This window comes from Rhinichthys klamathensis, unplaced genomic scaffold, assembly GCF_029890125.1.
Source record: "Rhinichthys klamathensis goyatoka isolate OS25496 unplaced genomic scaffold, OSU_Roscu_1.1 h1tg000155l_1, whole genome shotgun sequence".
NCBI lineage: Eukaryota > Metazoa > Chordata > Actinopteri > Cypriniformes > Leuciscidae > Rhinichthys > Rhinichthys klamathensis.
Genome location: NW_026606690.1, coordinates 1062852 through 1085072, shown reverse-complemented (window position 1 = coordinate 1085072; position 22221 = coordinate 1062852). Strand labels below are relative to the sequence as shown.

The window sequence follows — 22221 nt, the reverse complement described above, 5'->3', positions numbered from 1 at the left end:
TCTACCTGTACTGGTGTGGTGACGGTGAACTGTACCTGTACTGGTGTGGTGAAGGTGAACTGTACCTGTACTGGTGTGGTGACGGTGAACTGTACCTGTACTGGTGTGGTGACGGTGAACTGTACCTGTACTGGTGTGGTGAAGGTGAACTGTACCTGTACTGGTGTGGTGACGGTGAACTGTACCTGTACTGGTGTGGTGAAGGTGAACTCTACCTGTACTGGTGTGGTGAAGGTGAACTGTACCTGTACTGGTGTGGTGACGGTGAACTGTACCTGTACTGGTGTGGTGACGGTGAACTGTACCTGTACTGGTGCAGTGTCGAGCGCCGCGGATCAGGCTTAGGCTGGCGTAATCAGCAGCAGCGCTGGAATAGACCATGGATTCGAACTCCTTCCCATCAGGAGCTTCCAGATGATCCGTGCTGCTGGACCACTGACCCTCGGACACAGCCATCGTCTGCAGCAGGTCGTTCATGGCTGACACACACACACACACACACACAGCATTAACTTGGCGAAGGACTGCTCGCATGCATGAAGTGTGAGTATGAGTAACACAGCGGAGAAAAGAAAGAGACATGAAGAGCAAATGCTGAAAGTGATTCATGGAGTGACGAGGCAGTAAACACCACAGGATGCTTCACTGGCACAGATGCAGAGAATAACACGACTGGTTATAATGCTAGTAAAGCAGCATAAGGTCTATTAGCACAGTCAGATCTGACTCATGAGTCTATTAAAGGTTGTATCAGCGATTTCAGGCCCAAACATAAATGATCACATTCATCTAATCTTTCCTAACGATCCGCTAGCTGCCCGCCCCATGAGCAGGCTGTCAAACACTGCGTCTCTGTAGGCAGCCTCGGCTCTGAGATCTGCACACAAAAACAAATGGGTACAACCACCACTCAAAACCAAAATAAACAGTGTTCCAACCAATCACCGACAGGGGCGGGTTTTGTTTGTTTTTGTGCTCGTGCACAGCGCCTGCACGCGAAGTCAGAGCTGAAGAAGAAGCCAGCGCGTCTAACAACGGACCAGATACAGTGAACATGGAAGAGGCACTCCCCAAGAAGAGGAGGAGGATTAGGGCGAGGGAAAACCGCCGTTATTCGTTAAAGAAACAAATAATAATTGGGAAGGCTTTTGAACGGTGGAGAGAGCTTAAAGATTTGAAAAAATATTTAATCGGACACGGAAGTTGCACTGCTTCTTCTGGACAGGTGAGTAGCTTCTAGTGCTGACTTTTTCAGATGTGAACTGTGTGTGAAAATATCCTTCTTTAAACAATATGAGTGAAGCTCGACTAAACAGGAGGGAGGGGCGAGCTAACTTGGTTTGTTTGGGATCTCGCTTCAAACACAAACAGAAGTGACGTCACCCACAATCGCTGATACAACCTTTAACCATCATGTGAACAGTGTTTACACTCTAATATTATTAATAATGGAAGTCTAGTAGGCAGTGTGACCAAGTGTGACACTTAAACCGTGTGTTAGCAGTACACTAACTAGTTCTTTAAATCTCAGTTTCTGCATCAGAAAAGACGAACATTAACTCTAACATCCATGAAATCACATCACAAGAGAATGAGGTCTGCATGTGTGTGAAATATCTGATGATGATCAATGATGAGAGACGGACAGTAAGAGAAGAGCATGATGGGTGTGGACTATCGGATGTCTTACACATAGAGCGGCGGTAGACAGCCTTCACTCGGTCTTTCTCCTTGGATCGGTTCCTCATGAACGGAAGCTTTTTCAGCGCTGTCACCGGACAAACGCAACGAGCGGGAGGAGAGAACAGACGGGTGTTAGCAAGACAACAGTGTCAAACTGCAGTCAAACTGATGCACATGTGGTTAACATCCATCACAGCTGCAGGTCACAGGAACACATGTAGTGAGCGAGCGGTGAATGTATGCCACACTAGCCGCGTTTCCATAACAGATTTGTGCAAAACTTTCGGGATATTTTCTAAACGTCAATAAAAACCTATTGGGAAATGACTACGTTTCATGAACCAATGCTATGTGACTAAACCGTTCCAAAAATCATTCCAAAAATCATGGGAACGGATGTTGGTAGGTTTATGTATATCAGCCGCCGCACTAGCCATTATTATTAATGGAAGGAGACGTAGGCGTGTTTTCCAACATTAATGTCAAGGAAAGACCCTTATACTGGGAGCGGCACGTATGAGGTGTTTCTGGGGGTTTTGCCTCAGATCTGCTTCAAGCTCTTGATAAATTGTGGCATTTCTTTGTTGTTTAGAAGCCAGTATTCCCGTAATTTCTTTGTCTTTTATGAGTTTAATTAATAACTCTGTCTCGTCTTGTGTCCAAACATACCGTGCCTTCTTTAAAGAATAATCGACTTTTACGTATTTCAGGTGACCTGTGAATGCGCAAAAACTGTTTCCATAACAGTTTTGAGAAATATTCCTTTTTCGAATTGCCTGAAAAACCACCTCATGTGAGCGTAAAAACTTTTTTGCAAAATTGACGTGTTTCCATTGGAGTATTTTCAATTTGCTCAACTTGAAGGGTGATGGAAACGCGGCTACTATGTGATGCCAACAGCACAACAGGGAATGATCATTAAAGGGTGCAATGCCACACATCACCACTGAGCCGCTCTCACGCACAGCTGTATGAATGACACTGGAGACGAGCGCTGGATTACAGTCACACGTACTGTTTGAATTGCACCTTTTAATAGAGATGAACACAAATGCAGAGTGTTCATGGGCTGACTGACAGCGTACCGTTAGAGGAAGCCTGCGTTTGGCTTTTCTCAGCTCTCTTCCCTTCACAAAGAAAGCAAGAAAAAACAAGAGAAAACGTCAGGCTGGAACTACGCAATCATACATCATACATGTTTCCTGTTAACATACTCTAGCTGAGATGTGAGCTCACCGTGAAACAATGAACGTTTGCATTTTTATTAACAAACATTAAAAAAAGATGAGTAAATTACATAATATATTGCTCATAGTTAGTTCATGTTACTATTAATGCATTAACTAATGTTAACAAATGAGGCCTAATTGTTAAGCTTTGGCCAACTTTATATCGCACTGACTTCATAAATAGCTTTGACTGAAAAAATTAACAACAAACAAATTGATTCTTTTGGAAAACGATTTGGGGGCACATAAGTGACGACTGAACATTTCTTCATTTTAAAGGGATACTCCACCAGTTTTTCTTATTAAACTATGTTATTCCCTTAACTAAGACGAGTTGATACATACCTCTCTCGTCTCAGTGCGTGCACTATATCCCTCTGTATTGCCGCAAAACTATGTTAGCACTTAGCTTAGCCCATGTATTAAATATGGGCCAAGCAGAGAAGCGACCAAACACTTCCACGTTTTCCCTATGTAAACACAGTTACTCGAGTAGTGTAACTTGACCTGGGCTGGTGACACAAAATAAACCGTTGCGCTTTTCTAAGCGTTTAAAATTGATGACTATATTGTATGGCGGAATACCATAACAATTGCTTTTGAGCACTTCGACTTGGCGCAATAATATCTTCACTCGTGAAAAGATTACCGGCTCCCGCTTCCTCTCCCCCTCCCTCCAATAGCATCCAGCTGCTGACATTTCCGTCAATACTACCAACGTGACTTTTACTACCTGTGCTATTAGCAAACTGCAGATCATTTGCAATGGCCGACTTTGTAGATGATTATGACTTCTTTTAGAAGACCCAGAGCCATATCTGTTTGAACCCGAGTACACGGAGGAGGAATTAGCTCTTGTGGACCGTGAGAGGCAAGAAAGATATGATCCAGAACAGACCGGAGCTGGCGAAAGACCACGGGCTTTCTGTAAGTCATCTGAATATTGTTGGTGTAGCCTCATCCTTTAGGCGTGTTCCTGTGCAGGTATAGTCCTTCTTTGTGAAATGTTCGGAGCAAACACGCCACTTCTTCAGAGTCATCAATGGTGTTTTGGGATTCTTGTTCAAAGCAGCTAACCAAGCTCTCCGCTGTATGTGGTGTGTTGGAATTCGGTGAAAAATGACAGCACTATGTACATTCTCCTTATTTTCACAACCCTTTACGATGCACGCTTTAACCATTATTGTACACAAACTAGCTTCCAACAACCTGTTACTTCGTCAACTCCGCTCGAACTACTACTACCGGCGCATGTCACGTTGTATTGACGGAAATGTCAGAGGGAGGGGGAGAGGAAGCGGGAGCCGGTAAGAGGACTTTTCACGAGTGAAGATATTATTGCGCCAAGTCGAAGTGCTCAAAAGCAATTGTTATGGTATTCCGCCATACAATATAGTCATCAATTTTAAACGCTTAGAAAAGCGCAAAGGTTTATTTTGTGTCACCAGCCCAGGTCAAGTTACACTACTCGAGTAACTGTGTTTACATAGGGAAAACGTGGAAGTGTTTGGTCGCTTCTCTGCTTGGCCCATATTTAATGCATGGGCTAAGCTAAGTGCTAACATAGTTTTGCGGCAATACAGAGCGATATAGTGCACGCACTGAGACGAGAGAGGTATGTATCAACTCGTCTTAGTTAAGGGAATAACATAGTTTAATAATAAAAACTGGTGGAGTATCCCTTTAAACCTGCTCGCGCCACTAACGCACTACCAGCCGGACCATAAGTCGGACACACTCGTTCTCCTCAGGAAATTAGTTGAAAGAATCAGAATCAGTCAGATGACACGGTCACTCTGGGGCTTTTCTCACTGCACCCGGTTATCATCGTTCTAAACCACTTTTTTAACCCTGGGTAAAGGAACGATTTACAATTGTAATTTAGAAGCGAGGTTAGCAGCGCTTTTTACCCAGGGTTATAAAGTCCTGCTCCGGCGCAGAATTAGAGCCGTTTTTGCACTGTTAACCCCACATTGCAGTGGAAAACGTGTGCAGTGTGAAGCGATATGGTCTAGATGCTTAGCAACAGACAACCAATCCTGTGCCTCGCATTCACATGCTTTGGATTGTCAGGGAAACGCCACGTGTCAAATGGTGATGGAGAACATGACAATTGGACTGAAGAAGAGACAGTTTCATTCTTACCATTATAATCTGAAAAGTCCATTCAGGAAAAACTTGATAGTTTAGTCGGCAATATATAATATGAGGATGTGCAATGCTTGAACCTTTATGTAAACAGGTCGCGTGCTGCGTTTGTCCAATCAGTGACACTGACACTGCAAATATGCAAATAAGGACATCAAACCAGGATTTAGGAACGTACAGTGTGTGAAACATAGGTTTATGAATACCCCAGATTAATTGTTAACCCTGGGTAAATTATGAGCAGTGTAAAACAATGACCCAGGGTTAACAAATTCAAATGTGAAAAGCCCCAATGAATCAATCAGGGTGATTCAGGAGTGAAGTATCTCTCCAATCTCTGAATCAATCAGAGTGATTCAGGAGTGAAGTATCTCTCTAAACTCTGAATCAATCAGAGTGATTCAGGAGTGAAGTATCTCTCTAAACTCTGAATCAATCAGAGTTATTCAGGAGTGAAGTATCTCTCCAATCTCTGAATCAATCAGAGTGATTCAGGAGTGAAGTATCTCTCTAAACTCTAAATCAATCAGAGTGATTCAGGAGTGAAGTATCTCCCCAATCTCTGAATCAATCAGAGTGATTCAGGAGTGAAGTATCTCTCCAATCTCTGAATCAATCAGAGTGATTCAGGAGTGAAGTATCTCTCTAAACTCTAAACCAATCAGAGTGATTCAGGAGTGAAGTATCTCTCTAAACTCTAAACCAATCAGAGTGATTCAGGAGTGAAGTATCTCTCCAATCTCTGAATCAATCAGAGTGATTCAGGAGTGAAGTATCTCTCTGAACTCTGAATCAATCAGAGTGATTCAGGAGTGAAGTATCTCTCCAATCTCTGAATCAATCAGAGTGATTCAGGAGTGAAGTATCTCTCTAAACTCTGAATCAATCAGAGTGATTCAGGAGTGAAGTATCTCTCTAAACTCTGAATCAATCAGAGTGATTCAGGAGTGAAGTATCTCTCTAAACTCTGAATCAATCAGAGTGATTCAGGAGTGAAGTATCTCTCCAATCTCTAAATCAATCAGAGTGATTCAGGAGTGAAGTATCTCTCTAAACTCTGAATCAATCAGAGTGAATCAGGAGTGAAGTATCTCTCCAATCTCTAAATCAATCAGAGTGAATCAGGAGTGAAGTATCTCTCCAATCTCTAAATCAATCAGAGTGATTCAGGAGTGAAGTAACTCTCTAAACGATGTTCAAACTCTCAGACTGTAGGAAGATGTGTGTATACTCACTGCCGCTGCGGTGTGCGAGCGAATCCTCCAGCGAGTTGGACCCGGAGCCCACAGACGAGCTGTCCTGGCTGTCTGGGTGGGGCAGCGTCAGGAACCCTTCGCTGGACTCCGAGCGGGACGGGGTCTGTGTGAGAGAACGCATGCGCTCACGACTCTTCGGCTTGATGAGCTTCCTCATCTTCAGTGCGATCCAGTTACCTCTCCTGCAGAAACCACAAGCAACCCTCATTATGTGACCCGTGTCCTGTAAATCAATCACTTCATGTAATACTTCAAAAACCCAAAACACCTGGGGTCACTTAAACACTCCCGAGCATTCAGGACACCTGGAATTTCTCCAAGTTCTGAGATTCACCCTCCAACATCACATGTGCGAGATAACCTAGAAACATTCAGCCAAAATCACACAAGCTTGTGCAGAGAAGCCCGGTCCTCAACAGAGATGCAGCCATTCCTCTAGTGATTTGAGATTATGACGATCCAAATATCGGTTACTTCATGAGACAGCAGTTGCAGAGATAATGCACTTGCAATACACACAAAAAGCTGTTCGTCTGAAGCTTTGTGTTTGACCCAACTAAACGAACTCTCAGTGGGCATTAACAGTGTTTTCTGTTCTCCTCGGCAGAGAAAAATGACACACAGGGATTTCTACTCTTGAACAAACCAATCCCAGTTTAATCAACTTAGTCAGGAACGCCTAATTTTGGGAGTAAGACCAGCCTGGTGAAATTTTGCATGAATCTGAGACAGCATTCACAAAGAGTGCATGCAACTCAATGATGTGCCTCCCAGAAGTCAATGGAATGCAAATGTTTTATATAAAAAGAAAGATGACCAGTGCAGTACAACTCACTGGTGTGTAGGTTGTCACTGTACACAACTTATAAAAATGCATGTGCATAAATGTGCATTTCACAGCCCATAGAAATGTTTATGCACAACTGGTTATCTTGGCTCTTATCCTGCACTTTCTAGAGCCCATTTCTCATATGGAGAGTAAATCCCTCCTGGGGCTGAAAGTTTCCCTCCCTGAAGGGGCTGTGAGGACCAGTTCTAGACAGTCATGCTGTCCCAGATGAGGCTTTTTATCTGAGGCACATTCTGAACTTCTGACATCTGGGATGGTAAAGGTATTGCTGTGCCACACTGTGCATTAAGGATGTGCCAGGATCGTTCAGCAACAGACTGACCGGCATTTTAAAAGCATCATAAGCCTAAGTAGATTGTAGAAATCATTGGCACCAACAGTCTTTATGAGCTACTTAGGCTTACGATGCCTTTAGGAAATGCAGTTAGTGAGGTAGACTAGTGAGAGGAAAGAATATAGGACCAGATTCTCCATCTCCTCCATCACGGTCCATGATTAGGCCTACCACTACAATGCCATCAGCATATTTGATCAGTTTCCATTCCCTGGGGAGAGCCAGTGTTTAGGATGAGAGAGGATGTGTCTAACAATTAGGAAATCCAGGACCCACAGGCAGATTGAGGAACTTAGTCCGGAGCTTGGAGACAATTTTGGTGGAGATTACAGTCTTGAATGCTGACCTGTAACCAACTTGCATCAAACTAATATAGTTTTCCCCTTCATGTGATTTAAGTGGGAAAGGGTGGGATGTAGTATTGGTGTTATACCATTGTCCATAGTTCTGCTTGGGTGGTAGGCAAACTGCAGTAGATCAAGTATATTGGGGGGTATGGAGCAAAATACAGTCTTTGAATTGCGGTTCAAAGCATTTCATAATGAAAGAGTTGAGTACTAAGGGCAAGTGTTACCCAGGCTGCATGTTAATGATTTTAAAGCATAATGTCAAGGCCATCGGTTCAGTTCTCATGGAATTCATGAACTGAGAAAGATTAAAAGCAACATAAGCCACTTTAGATAAACAAAACAGTTAAATGCATAAATATAAATGGACAAATATAAATCTTTTTTTTTAAGAATGAACTGTGCGAATTACCCTCTATAAGATGTGTTTCCACCGGTTCACATGGTATGCTGATAATAGTGGGAAAAACCTTAGAGAATATCTGGATGAGAACAGATAAATGAAATTACCCATTAGGGTTCCTCGTACCTTCCACTTCTGAGTTATTCAGGGCCCTAATGGAAACCACTCTTGCACTCTGAATGGTAATACTTATACTCTCAGGAAACCAATAACACTCAGATTGGGCTTTTACGGGCCACACCCAGAGGTTCTAACCTTGAGGATATGGCTGCCAGCTACTCCTGGTCCAGCCTTAGCATTGCTTGATGTCTGGCATTGTGGAGAGGGGTATTCCTGCGCACAACAAGCTCTTTCCCCACCCCTGCTTCGGTGCCTGCAGATCTTATAAGCGGTATCTGCAGTCACCCAGAAAAAAAACCTGTGCAACACTCCAGGTGAAAGTCTGAGAGTGGACAGCGTGGCCTTAGCAATGCCAAGATCTCAAAGAGAGATGTCATGAGAGATGACCTAAAGAGAACACCTCTAAGCCAGGCCTTTTTTTAGATCTAGTTGAATCGCTCAGAGGATCACACTGGCCTTTGATGCGCAGAAACTAGGCTTTATTCACCCCAATGGAAAGCAAAACAGCTCTGTCTGAAATCCCTATTTCCTTATGTGTCATTCACTATGGGCCACTCTACAGAATTGATTCAGGGTAGAGAGTTGGAAACGTCTTGATTTTTTTTGTCTTTTTTCACAAATTTTGTATGTATGCAGATTGTATAATATCCAAGGTAGACATTTCTAGTAATTGTGCAGTTAATTATCATATTGTATTTTCAGAAAGTTTTGGAATATTTTTCCTCTCCCCAAATTTGTTACTACCGAAACACAATAATAAATAATTTAATAAGAAGGTTTATATTGACCTATTATATTTTATTTACATCCACCTTCTTTCTTTGTAAAAGGCATCAAGTTAATCATACGGATTTAAAATTTAAGGATTCATTAGTTTGAATATACATTGAACCAAACACTTTAATAACAGCTTAGTTGATAATTCAATATACTTTATTTTAGACAAAACTTCCATGATTCAGTCGTGACGGCACATTTACTGTGGTGACAGTAATGTTTTGGTAGCGACCACATCGACCACAGAATTTTAACTCGCATACTTTAACTCACAACTCAAACTTCATTTGAAAGCCACGTTTCTAGCATCTGTAAAACCGCATTCTTCCATCTTAAAAATATATCTAAATCACGACATATGCTTTCAATCAAAAATGCGGAACAGTTAGTTCATGCGTTCATGACCTCATGGCTAGACTATTGTAATGCTCTACTGGGTGGTTGCCCTGCACGCTTAATAAACAAACTCCAGCTGGTCCAAAACGCAGCCGCTCGAGTTCTTACCAGAACCAGGAAGTATGACCATATTAGCCCGGTTCTGTCAACACTGCATTGGCTCCCTATTAAACATCGTATACATTTTAAAATATTGCTGATTACTTACAAAGCACTAAATGGTTTAGCTCCGCAGTACTTGAGCGAGCTCTTAACGCATTATAGTCCTTCACGTCTATTGCGATCTCAAAACTCCGGCCAGTTGATAATACCTAGAATATCTAAATCGACTGCAGGCGGGAGATCCTTTTCCTACTTAGCACCAAAACTCTGGAACAGTCTTCCTAACATTGTCCGGGAAGCAGACACACTCTGGCAGTTCAAAGCTAGACTAAAAACACATCTCTTTTACCTGGCATACACATAGAACATTATACATTTCTATTATTCAAATCAGTTAAATGATTATAAGGCTGCATATTATATAAGATTAGCCGGAACCTGGGACTCTTCCTATAACACCTGATGTACTCGTTACATCATAAGAAGAATGGCGTCTACGCTAATGTTAGTATTTCTGCTTATTCCGAGGTTTACTGTAATCAGCCGTATCCAGATCAGGAGGAGGACCTGCGCCTAGACACGACCACAACGCATCCCTGAAGTGTCAGCAGAGATTGTGTCAACTAGACTCTCCCCTGTGAAGGCCTCATCGGCACTGATCCTCAAACCCGTCTCCAGACCGGCGTGACTCCGAACCTGAGGAACTGGATAATATTCTGATATTCTGAGATGGCAATGCTTACCTTCGAGGTGGTGATGGGTCATAAAACTTATATTGATCCATAATCTTCTCCTCAAGTTTCTCTTTCTGTCTCCTCAGCTCATTGAGTTTATCACTGTGTGTGTGTGAGAGAGAGAGAGAGAGAGAGAGAGAGAGAGAGAGAGAGAGAGAGAGAGAGAGAGAGAGAGAGAGAGAGAGAGAGAGAGAGAGAGAGAGAGACAGTAGCATCAGACTATCTGCACACAGGAGCTGAGGTAAACTACGGGGAAATAGTTTTAGAACATAAACAAGAATTAGGGTAGAATGAAAGTGTGAATATAAGTGTGTATAAATACATGTATTGTCTCTGCTCGACGTGGAACAGGTCTTTGCTCTCCATGGTCTGCTCCAGCAGGGTCCGGTTCTGCAGCATCAGGGTCTGGATCTGATCCAGTAAATGCCGGTTCTCTTCCTCTAGATTCCCCTTCAACTGGCTTAACAGCTGCAGGACACATTTCACACAAACACGGTTACCCTCCACATGCCTTTGTTTGAAAACAACGTTTTAGTTAACAGAGTTGTTCCTCGCCATGTTCATGGAGAACTTCACATGTTGACATGAGGTTGGGCAGCATAGAGCCATTCACAACAGACAATATGACAGATAACGAGCAAAAACATGTGAAGTGGAAGACGAACCAGCACTAATTTCTTCTATGTGAATGGTTCAGCACTTCCGGGTCTACTGTGATGTTCTCACAAAGTTACACCCTTCTGAGGTAAATCCATGAATAGATGAAGTCTGATCAGATTATTATAATTTTCGTTTAAGAATTTGTCTGAAGTTTAATTCCCTGCAGACATTATCAGAGTCCACTACAGCTCATGAAGCGTGTACCTCGCACTGATTGGTGAGTTTGGCAGAGGTTATGAAGCGTGTACCTCGCACTGATTGGTGAGTTTGGCAGAGGTTATGAAGCGTGTACCTCGCACTGGTTGGTGAGTTTGGCAGAGGTTATGAAGCGTGTACCTCGCACTGATTGGTGAGTTTGGCAGAGGTTATGAAGCGTGTACCTCGCACTGGTTGGTGAGTTTGGCAGAGGTTATGAAGCGTGTACCTCGCACTGATTGGTGAGTTTGGCAGAGGTTATGAAGCGTGTACCTCGCACTGGTTGGTGAGTTTGGCAGAGGTTATGAAGCGTGTACCTCGCACTGGTTGGTGAGTTTGGCAGAGGTTATGAAGCGTGTACCTCGCACTGATTGGTGAGTTTGGCAGAGGTTATGAAGCGTGTACCTCGCACTGATTGGTGAGTTTGGCAGAGGTTATGAAGCGTGTACCTCGCACTGGTTGGTGAGTTTGGCAGAGGTTATGAAGCGTGTACCTCGCACTGGTTGGTGAGTTTGGCAGAGGTTATGAAGCGTGTACCTCGCACTGATTGGTGAGTTTGGCAGAGGTTATGAAGCGTGTACCTCGCACTGATTGGTGAGTTTGGCAGAGGTTATGAAGCGTGTACCTCGCATTGGTTGGTGAGTTTGGCAGAGGTTATGAAGCGTGTACCTCGCACTGATTGGTGAGTTTGGCAGAGGTTATGAAGCGTGTACCTCGCACTGATTGGTGAGTTTGGCAGAGGTTATGAAGCGTGTACCTCGCACTGGTTGGTGAGTTTGGCAGAGGTTATGAAGCGTGTACCTCGCACTGATTGGTGAGTTTGGCAGAGGTTATGAAGCGTGTACCTCGCACTGATTGGTGAGTTTGGCAGAGGTTATGAAGCGTGTACCTCGCACTGATTGGTGAGTTTGGCAGAGGTTATGAAGCGTGTACCTCGCACTGATTGGTGAGTTTGGCAGAGGTTATGAAGCGTGTACCTCGCACTGGTTGGTGAGTTTGGCAGAGGTTATGAAGTGTGTACCTCGCACTGATTGGTGAGTTTGGCAGAGGTTATGAAGCGTGTACCTCGCACTGATTGGTGAGTTTGGCAGAGGTTATGAAGCGTGTACCTCGCACTGGTTGGTGAGTTTGGCAGAGGTTATGAAGCGTGTACCTCGCACTGATTGGTGAGTTTGGCAGAGGTTATGAAGCGTGTACCTCGCACTGGTTGGTGAGTTTGGCAGAGGTTATGAAGCGTGTACCTCGCACTGGTTGGTGAGTTTGGCAGAGGTTATGAAGCGTGTACCTCGCACTGGTTGGTGAGTTTGGCAGAGGTTATGAAGCGTGTACCTCGCACTGATTGGTGAGTTTGGCAGAGGTTATGAAGCGTGTACCTCGCACTGGTTGGTGAGTTTGGCAGAGGTTATGAAGCGTGTACCTCGCACTGGTTGGTGAGTTTGGCAGAGGTTATGAAGCGTGTACCTCGCACTGGTTGGTGAGTTTGGCAGAGGTTATGAAGCGTGTACCTCGCACTGATTGGTGAGTTTGGCAGAGGTTATGAAGCGTGTACCTCGCACTGGTTGGTGAGTTTGGCAGAGGTTATGAAGCGTGTACCTCGCACTGGTTGGTGAGTTTGGCAGAGGTTATGAAGCGTGTACCTCGCACTGATTGGTGAGTTTGGCAGAGGTTATGAAGCGTGTACCTCGCACTGGTTGGTGAGTTTGGCAGAGGTTATGAAGCGTGTACCTCGCACTGGTTGGTGAGTTTGGCAGAGGTTATGAAGCGTGTACCTCGCACTGGTTGGTGAGTTTGGCAGAGGTTATGTCCAGCTGCTGGTACTGCTCCTTGAGTTTGGAGAACTCGGCCTCCAGACGGGTCTGCTCCAGACGGGCCGTGTTTAGCTGAGTCTTCAGACTCTTATGATCCGCCTGCAGGAGCTCACTGTCCTTCAGGAGCTGTTGGTGTGTAGAGTTCAGCCTGCACACAGGACACACGCTCATGAGCGTCACCTGAGAGAGAGAGAGAGAGAGAGAGAGAGAGAGAGGTTCCCTCATCATGACACTCACGTCTGGTGCTCGGCGCTGAGTCTGTGGAACTGTGCAACTGTGTCCTGATGGCTCTTGTTGTCGGAGATCATCTTCTCTCGGTCTGCTTTGAGTTCCTTCTCCAGCTGCTCCAGCTCAGTCTTCTGCTTCAACAGCTGATTATACCTGCACACACACACACACACACAGTTACGCACATGCTTCACACAGTAGCACGATCATCTACATGGCAAACTAGATCACCGTGTCTGATTGCCTTGAGACTTCCCTTTACCTCTGTACAGAGAAAACGTTATCAAAATGATTGCGGTTCGCATGGAAACGCGTGGAAGCGACTAAAGGTTCTGTATTATGCTGCCAGACAAGTAATTTGGCGATGTCAGTTTGTAAAGAAAGACTAGGCGCCTGCGCACATATATATTCAAACGCACATACCTATAGACTAAACACGTAATACGCATGTGTGCGCCTTCAGCGTTTACACAGATTCACGTTTTTGAAGTTTACACGGAGATGATAATGTTTAAAAAAAATTAATAACTTGCACCTTGGATCCTGTTTCAAAGCTTGCGTTCTCCAGCACCAAACAATGAACGGCCAGAACACATTAAAGGTGTTCTGTTTTCAGTTAGAACGGTGTCGTGTTAGCGGCCCCTAAGTCAATAATCTTTGCGACGGAAATGAACCAATCAAAACTAACTTTAGCTGGACAATAACTTTATTCTAGAGCTGCTGTAAAGCCAGAACAATCTCTGTTACTGTAATCTCCTGTTATCACTGTAAAGATGCTCTAAAACAATCTATATTGTTAAAAGCGCTGTATAATGATCTGACATGGAACGACCCTTAAGCTTGGCTTGCTGTCCTCGGAGGCGGCTCGATTCTGAGGCTCGGGTCGAGTAACCCACTACAGAGACAGAGAAAAGGATGGAATAGAGGAGGAGATGGAGGGATGACTGCTGCTTATATCCACTAGAAATGAATGATTGGGCTCCTCCCGAACCCGTTAGTGAAGTAGCAGCACACTCTCCTCAACACACATGATTTGAGGAGAACACACACACCTGTTCACCTGCCTGCGGGACCCAACATAGAACAAGTGTTTTGGAGAATGGAGGGATGGAGTTTGTTAAACGTTCCTTCCATTCATAATGTCTAAAACATTTAGATGTGATTGGTGAACAAATGAGCTTTTAAAGGGGACATATCATGAGAATCTGACTTTTCCCGTGTGTAAGCGCTGTAATCCGGTGCTTCTGCCAACCCAGAAAACATGAAAAGTTACAACTCAGTAACTTTGTTTTGGTGAGCCTTTCTCTGCAAGCATGACAAACGATAAGCCGATCAGATTTCGCTCCTTCTGCCGTATGAAGAGGATCTTATTATAATATTCCCGGCCCTTAATCTGCACGTTTACACACACCAGCGACATTGGGTTCGGCGAGCGCCAACAGAGACCAGTTCTAACGCACTGGAGAAGATTCAGCAAAGCCTGAAACTGTTCTGTGGTCGAGCACAGACGACACTGAACACTATTGACCAGAACATGTCAGCGCTGTCTTATAAACACCTCAGGAACTGTGGACACTTGTGGAAGAGTTCAACATGATGAGGAGATGATCAGTGTAACTCCACAACAACTACACAAATGTCTCCGCTAACATTCAGAAACGTGTAAAAGTGAAGCTCTCCCTGAGTCTCTCCGTAAGGCTGCACTCGCTGCTGGTTACTCCTGATTCTGGATCAGTGAGATCGGCCTGTGTTGTTATTGCCGGAGTCTCTGAAGCTCGTGTGAAGGCTCCGCCCTCTTCTGAACGGAGGCGGAGCTAAAGCTCATTTGCATTTAAAGGGGCACACACAAAAATGGCACGTTTTTGCTCACACCCAAAAAGGGACAAATATGACGAGCTATAATAAATGATCTGGTATTTTGAGCTAAAATTTCAGACACATTCTGGGACACCATAGGTGTATATGACATCTTGTGAATGGGGCGTGATATGTCACCTTTAAAGTGACTGCTCTGGTTGTGAGGTGATGTACCTGTTCTCCAGGCCGCGGTGCTGTCCCTCCAGACTCTTATGGCCACTCTTCAGCTCTCCGTGTCTGCCGATCAGATCCTCGTACTCGGACGCCTGTCTCTCGTGCAGGGCGGACAGCTTCTCGTGGTCGTGCAGCAGCAGATCGTACACCGAGCGCAGGTCTTCTTTCTCCCGTATGGCCACATCTCTCTCGCTCTCTGTGCTGGACTGCTGCGTCTGCAGCTGGGCATTCTGGGACATGAGAGCGGCGCTCTGAGAGTTGAGTGTTGAGTTCTCCACCTGTGAACACATCACTTTCTTTCACGTCAGCTCATGCAAAATGTTGTTTAGCTTGAGCACACGACAGACGTCAGCAGGGTTCCTGAAGACTCACATCAGTAGTCACGTTTACATTACAGATTTGCGCAAATCTTTTGCAATATTTTCTAACCTAATTCAAAATGAGGATGTTTCCATTAACCGATGTTATGCGACTAAAACGTAATTTTTTCCTCTCATAAGTCATTCCAAAAATCATGGCGACGGATGTTGGTAGGTTATATCTCAGCCGCCGCACTAGCCATTATTAGTAATGGAAGGAGACGTACAGTAGGCTTGTTATCAAGCTTTAATGGCAAGGAAAGACCCGTATACTGGGAGCGGCCCGTATGAGGTGTTTCTGGGGGTTTCTCCCGCAGATCTGCTTCAAGCTCTTGATAAATTGCAGTTTTGCAAGACATTCCTTTTTCGAACTGCCTGAAAACCCCCTCATGCGTGCGTAAAAACTTTTGTGATAAATAGGAGTTTTTGCGAAATTGTGGTGTTCCCATTGGGAGTATTTTCAATTCGCAATTTCAATTTGCGCAATGTAGGGTGTAATGGAAACGCGGCTAGTGTAAGATCGTTGTGTGCTACTCTCCTGAAGAGCTAATTACAACCAAACTCCGGTTACGTTCACAGGAGGAAGGCCTTCACACGCTGATGCTCGATGGCTCAGAAACACAGTTTGGGTGGGTGACGGCTCTGACCTGTAGTTTGGCGTTCTGCGTTTGCAGCGTGGTGTTGTTCTCCTGCAGAGACGCGGTCTGCCTCTGTAGTGCGAGTATCTGAGCCTGAAGATTAGTGCTCTGAGACTCCAGCTGCTTTACCTGCGTGCGCAGAGCCTGCTTCTCCGCCTGAAGAGTGGCGTTCTGCACAAACAACAGCAGCCACTGGTTAGGTAACGTGAAGGCATTCTGACTAGGGCTGGGACAATAAATCGATGCATCGTGAATCGAGGAATGAAACTGGATTGATTTAAATGTTTCCCGAATGCTTCGCGATTCCCTCTCGAATGGACTGAGTTCAGTTTCTGCAGCCGTGTGCTCTAGGAACAGCTGTACTCTGCTGGCTTCCAGAGCCTTACACACCACTGGAACCTTCTAGAAAATAATCTTTCAGACAGTTTGAAAGTTGAAGCTAATTACAAGGGCGTTTGCAGTGGGCTGTCTACATTGGTAGAAGCATTCTGCGGTGCGAGTACGTGTTCAGACTCAGCCGAACGCACGAGCCGAGCGCACCGTCTGCTGTTAAACACGAGTCGCGATGCATCGATATATTGCTCCAGTGCTAACTCTGAGAGAGCTGAGGGCACATACGTTTCTCTCCACCTCGATGAGCCGGTCCTTGAGCTTCAGCAGCTCTCGCGTGGCCTCCTGACTCTCCTTCTCCCACTTACTGACGCTGCGCTCCTCTCGCCCTCGAGCCGGCGAGCTCTGGGCCACACACTCCTCCTCCTGACGCTGACGCAGCGCCTCGTAGTTCTTCTTCACCTGAACACACACAACCTACAGTCACCGTCTGCTGCAAACACACACACAAACCCCTAGCGTATGCAACGAACCGTTCTGAGCTCCTGGCGCAGCTGCTGGTTGAGGTTGGAGGACTCCTGCAGTCGCGCTTCGAGAGCCGAGATCTTCTCCACTTTAATCTCCAGAGACGACCTCAGAGTGGACTCCAGTTTACACTCCAGAAGCTTAAACCTGGCACACATGAAATAAGATGGACAATCATGACTCCAGCATTCATGTAAACACATGCTACAAGCTCTTTCCTTTCCTGTTATTTCTGGCCCTTCTCAATCAATCAATCAATCAATCAACTTTTGTTTATATAGCACAATAAAAGCAACAGTAGTTGGCCATTGTGCTGTACAACAGGATAAATATCTAAAAAACAAGACAGCAAAACAAATGATAAAGGGAGTTTACATCAACAAGTCAAGGACAGTTGTAAGCCAGTGAAAAGAGCTAGGTTTTACACGGTGTCTCAAAGCAGCGCGGGTCCACATGACCCATGGTGCAGTGATGGCCTCAGATGGACACCACGGCACTGAATGATCAGGTTTTCTGTGCACAACACACAGACCAGATTAATCCACACTGGTTTGGACTGTTTCATTACGGATTCTCATCGGTTATATCGATTAGTTGTTGCAGCCCTAGCACCCACAGCAGGGCTTCAGAGTTCAGCTCCAGAGGTCGCGCTAGCCGGAAATCTTCCATCATTGACGGATTTGTTTTTTAGAAGTGACGGAAAATGGCATCGCTATTGATTAGCCATTTTTATTTGTATTGTGTCTAGGGGTGTAAATCGGACCCTTAATGACGATTCGATACGATGCCGATTTCTTAAGCCAACTATTCGATTATTTTCAATACTTCAGAATTTCCCACAATTCGATTCAATGCTCGATATTTTTTTTGTACATGATATCTAGTTTCAAATAAATCAACAAAAATAAATAAATAATAATAATAGCCTTTTATTGAGAATACAGAAACAACATTTGTGGCGAGCAGGACGCGGCCGGCGTGAGAGAGCGGCGCGAGGCCGGTGGCGTTTAATGCTCGTCACCTGTGAGACGCACCGGTCTCTCGATCTTCAGCGTCGTCGCTCCTCTTTTTATGCTTCCGCTCCTCTGTGAGAGATGCGAGACCGGTGCGTCTCACAGGTGACGAGCATTAACACTCACACCGCCGGCCTCGCGCCGCTCTCTCGCGCCGGCCGCGTCCTGCTTGCCACAGTATTCTATTCACATAATGTGTATGTTACGCTATAGCAGTCTTTGCTAACGGCAACATCTCTTACCACTGCTCCATCTGTTTTCCTGAAGCCACAATACATCCACATCCATGACTGACGCCGACTGGAGTGTGTAACATTTGACTTTCATTGCCAGCTCGCTCTGACGGTTCCATCGCTCTTGGAAGTCAGACTCAACAATGTGTGTGAACATAGATAGACTAACGCGTGTGAAGTAGAAGAGAATCATGAGGTTAGCGCCACCCGCAGCTTAGGAATAGGTTGTACGCATATGTCGAGCTGATGCTGAAAATAGACAGGCGGCAAAATAACGTATCAATGCATCGGATCGTCGGCTGTATAATCGATGGATCGATACGAATCGATTAATATTTACACCCCTAATTGTGTCATATGTCCTGAATATTGTCCAGATCTATGTTGTGCTGGGCTTTGTTCTTGTCTGTTAAATTTAAATCTGTAAAAAAAAAAAAAAAAAAAAAAGAAGTGATGGAAAAATCTAGAATCGGGCCGTCATGTTGACGGATTACACGGAGAGTGATGTATTGTAACTTGTTAGTGTAATTCTCACCCCGTCCACTTGGTGGCGAGTGGCTCTTGTGGACTATAAGGTTAATGTTCATTGAATGGCTTTTCTGAGTTACGTGACATTGTTTACAAGCTGTTTTATTGACGTCTTTCTGCGGTTGAAACACGGATTGAGCGATTACATGAGAGACATATGGATTTTGGTAAGTTGGACTGTATCTTTCTACACGTTCATTCATGTTTATTTCGTTCTGTAACGTAGTAAAGAGGAAGGAACCGAGTGCATTCACTCGCGCTTCGCTTGAACGCAGGCGCTACCGTCTCTCACGCCACATTAAAGAGCGACAAAACAGTATTTGAAATTTGAAAGCTGAGACTTTGTTTCATATCAAAAGTAACAAAAGCACAAAGCTTATTGCAATTTATTGGACAAACATTCATGATGAAACCTGAAAAGTGACGCACAGTCTCTGTTCAACTTTCTCTTCATAAACAAATAAATGCATAATCTTGCCTATATGTTTATCTTGTACGTTTGTGAATAAAAATGTAAACAAAAACAGAGCCTATTAAATGACGTTAAAATGACGGGTAATAATAGATTATGATGGGATTTTTACGACCCTGTCTGGCAAAATGACAGACAATGTGGACGTCTAACACGACCTCTGCTCTAACCCTGATCACACACACCTAGACCAGCTAGTCCAGGTCTTCAGGATCCCCTGTGAGTTAAAGGCAGGCGAGTGTGGTCAGCGCTGGAGCTGAGAATCCCTGACCGACAGGGCAATATGAAGAGTGTGAATTACCTGTCATCTGAGCTCTCTTCATCACCCAGAAGCCCCTCTTTATCCAGGCCGATCTTCTCCAGCTCATGGGTCAGCTTCTCCAGGTCATTGTTAATCTGCTGAGTCTTTAGCTTTTCATTGACTAGGTCCTACATCGGCAAACATCACAACAGGGGTCATGCAAGAAATCCAGGATCAGGCATGCAGTGTATCAAAGCCGTTGCCTTGTCCAAACACACACACTTGGCCACCTGAGAGCGCGTGCGACAGGGAGTAATGCACAGGACAGTGCAGTGCCCTCAATGCACACTAAGCCCACACTATCTGAGAGCATCCCATCATGCATTATGTTCAGGAACTCATCATCGCGAGATGTTGAGGAAAACCTTTTACTGTAATTTAAATTAATTAGATACATATAATTTGGTAGTAAAAACATAGTGTTGCACATTTTATATGAGTATGGTGTGTGTAGGCCTATTTTGTCCAACATTTTTCTGTTAGTTACATAGCGACTGCTGAACAGACATGTAGACGTTTATTTTAAAATGCAAAGTATTAAAAATGTAATAAAAAAAAGCTCTGTAAACACTTGCATTTTTTGTCCCATCGAGTAATCAAAAGTTCTACACACACTTGCAGTCTCTACGCCTACTTGAACACTTGGGCCAAATAGAGGAAATCCGTCATGCATGTGGTCATGTGTGTGTGTGTGTGTGTGTGTGTGTGGCCAAGGCATGCGATGCTCACCTCTCTCAGAGTGACCAGAGTCTTCTTATCAATGGTTGCTTGCTTGACCAGTTCCCTGTTGTCCTTCTCCAGGTCTTTGGTGCGACTGCAGGTGTCTTTGAGAGTGTGGACCTCCTTGCCCAGCGCACGGTTCTCCTTCTCCAGATGAGCGATGCGCAGGTTGTCCTCGTCCAGCTTGGAGTCCTTGATCTCCGCCTGTTGTCGGAGCCGCTTGTTCTCCTTCTCCAGCTGCTTCTTGTCCTTCTCCAGCTGCGTGTTCTCGGCCTCCAGAGAGCCGTTCTCCTGCGCCAGCTGCTCCAGGCTCTTGCTGGAGATCTTCATCTGCTCCAGGCTCTTCTGCAGACTGTGGTTCTCCAGCTCCAGCTCCTGCACTTCTCCCTCCAGCTGCTGGATCTTACGGCTGCCGCTCTCCAGGCCCTTCTGGAGCCGCTGGTTCTCTGCGTCCAGGCTCTGGTTGCTGGCCTCCAGACGCTCGTTCTTCTTGGACGACGCCTTCATCAGCTCGAGGCTCTTCCTGAGGTGCGTCCTCTCGTCCTCCAGCTCCCGGTTCTCCAGCTCCAGATGTGTGGCTTTAGCTCCGCTGGACCGCAGAGACTCCACCATGCGCCGGAGCTCCAGGTTCTCCTGGTCCAGCTCTCGGTTCTCCTTCTCCAGCACCTCCAGCTGGTAGGACAGGTTCCTCAGAGCGTCGGCTGCCTTCTTCAGTCTCCGGCTCTCGGCCTCCAGCTCTGCGTTCTCCTTCTCCAGCACCTCCACCTTCTCACAGGTGATGGCCTGAGCCGAGAGACGCTTCTGCAGGCCCTCCTTCTCCCGCTCCAGGCGCCGCACCTCCAGCTCCAGCTCCTCGGCTCGCTCTCCGGTGTCTTTGAGCTGCTCCAGGTCTTTGCGGAGCTGCTTGCGCTCGAACTCCATCTTGTTGAGTTTGCTGCTGGTCTCTTTGATGGACTCATGCAGCACACGGTTCTCCTTCTCGATGTCTTTGACACGGGCCTCTGCGCTGACCTGAGAGCGCTGCCGGAGAGAGGAGACGGTCTGGTTCAGGTGTGCGTTCTCCTGCTCCAGGCCCTTGACCTGCGTCCCCACACACACACACACACACACACACACACACACACACAGAGAGAGTCAGGGGAGATCTCGTTCAGCAGCAAACACAGGACAGATGAAGAACATCTTCAGGAAAATAGAATCATATCATCTTCTAGTTATTCAAGTTGATTAGTCAAAATGTATTCGAATAACAGTAACACTTTACAACAAGGTTCATTAGTAAAGTTCATTAGTAAACGTATTAACTAACATGAACTAACAATGAATAAAACATTTGTTACAGCATTTATTAATCTTTGTTAATGTTAGTTAATAAAAATCAGTGGAATACTCTCCCCACACACCTTATTACATGTACACATCCTCAAACCTTCTCGAGTTTGACAAAAGCATGGTTATTGTCACAACAAAACTGTACACATTTATGAAATGTGTATGTGTGTGTGTGTGTGTCTGTGTGTTTTGTACTGGGAGAGGTAGGGATCTTGATTGTTTAGTTTTGTCGGTGTGAGGTGGGGTTGGTTTTAGGAAAGGGGAAAAATTGAGCATATGATAGTTTTAATTGTAAATTGAAACCACAAAAATTAAATAAATAAATACAATAAAAGTTAAGTGTGAGCAATGAATTAAGTTATCTTTCGCCTCTTCTTGTGCTTGAATAGTTTAAAATAGCTTTAATGTTTAAACTGGCTAGGCATGTGTAAATGATAAGCTTTAGTGAGGATTAAGCACTGGCTCTGGG

General features: G+C 45.0%; 1 protein-coding gene across 4 annotated transcripts in view; it reads right to left on the bottom strand.

Annotated features, from left to right (window-relative positions):
• The window catches only part of ccdc88ab (coiled-coil domain containing 88Ab), a 117689-nt gene that overhangs the window by 26490 nt on the left and 68978 nt on the right, over window positions 1-22221 (bottom strand). For 2 of the 4 annotated variants that reach the window (XM_056258585.1, XM_056258589.1), the window contains exons 15-28: window positions 20430-21500; window positions 19701-19828; window positions 17162-17300; window positions 16917-17090; window positions 16308-16469; window positions 15302-15579; window positions 13280-13423; window positions 13004-13190; window positions 10702-10847; window positions 10389-10481; window positions 6296-6498; window positions 2769-2810; window positions 1691-1768; window positions 306-479 (exon numbers count right to left, since the gene is read on the bottom strand). In XM_056258585.1, coding sequence (XP_056114560.1) covers window positions 306-479; window positions 1691-1768; window positions 2769-2810; window positions 6296-6498; window positions 10389-10481; window positions 10702-10847; window positions 13004-13190; window positions 13280-13423; window positions 15302-15579; window positions 16308-16469; window positions 16917-17090; window positions 17162-17300; window positions 19701-19828; window positions 20430-21500 — 3019 coding nt within the window. The remainder of the gene's footprint in view (window positions 1-305; window positions 480-1690; window positions 1769-2768; window positions 2811-6295; window positions 6499-10388; window positions 10482-10701; window positions 10848-13003; window positions 13191-13279; window positions 13424-15301; window positions 15580-16307; window positions 16470-16916; window positions 17091-17161; window positions 17301-19700; window positions 19829-20429; window positions 21501-22221) is intronic. The other 2 variants (XM_056258586.1, XM_056258587.1) reach the window with 2 other exon arrangements.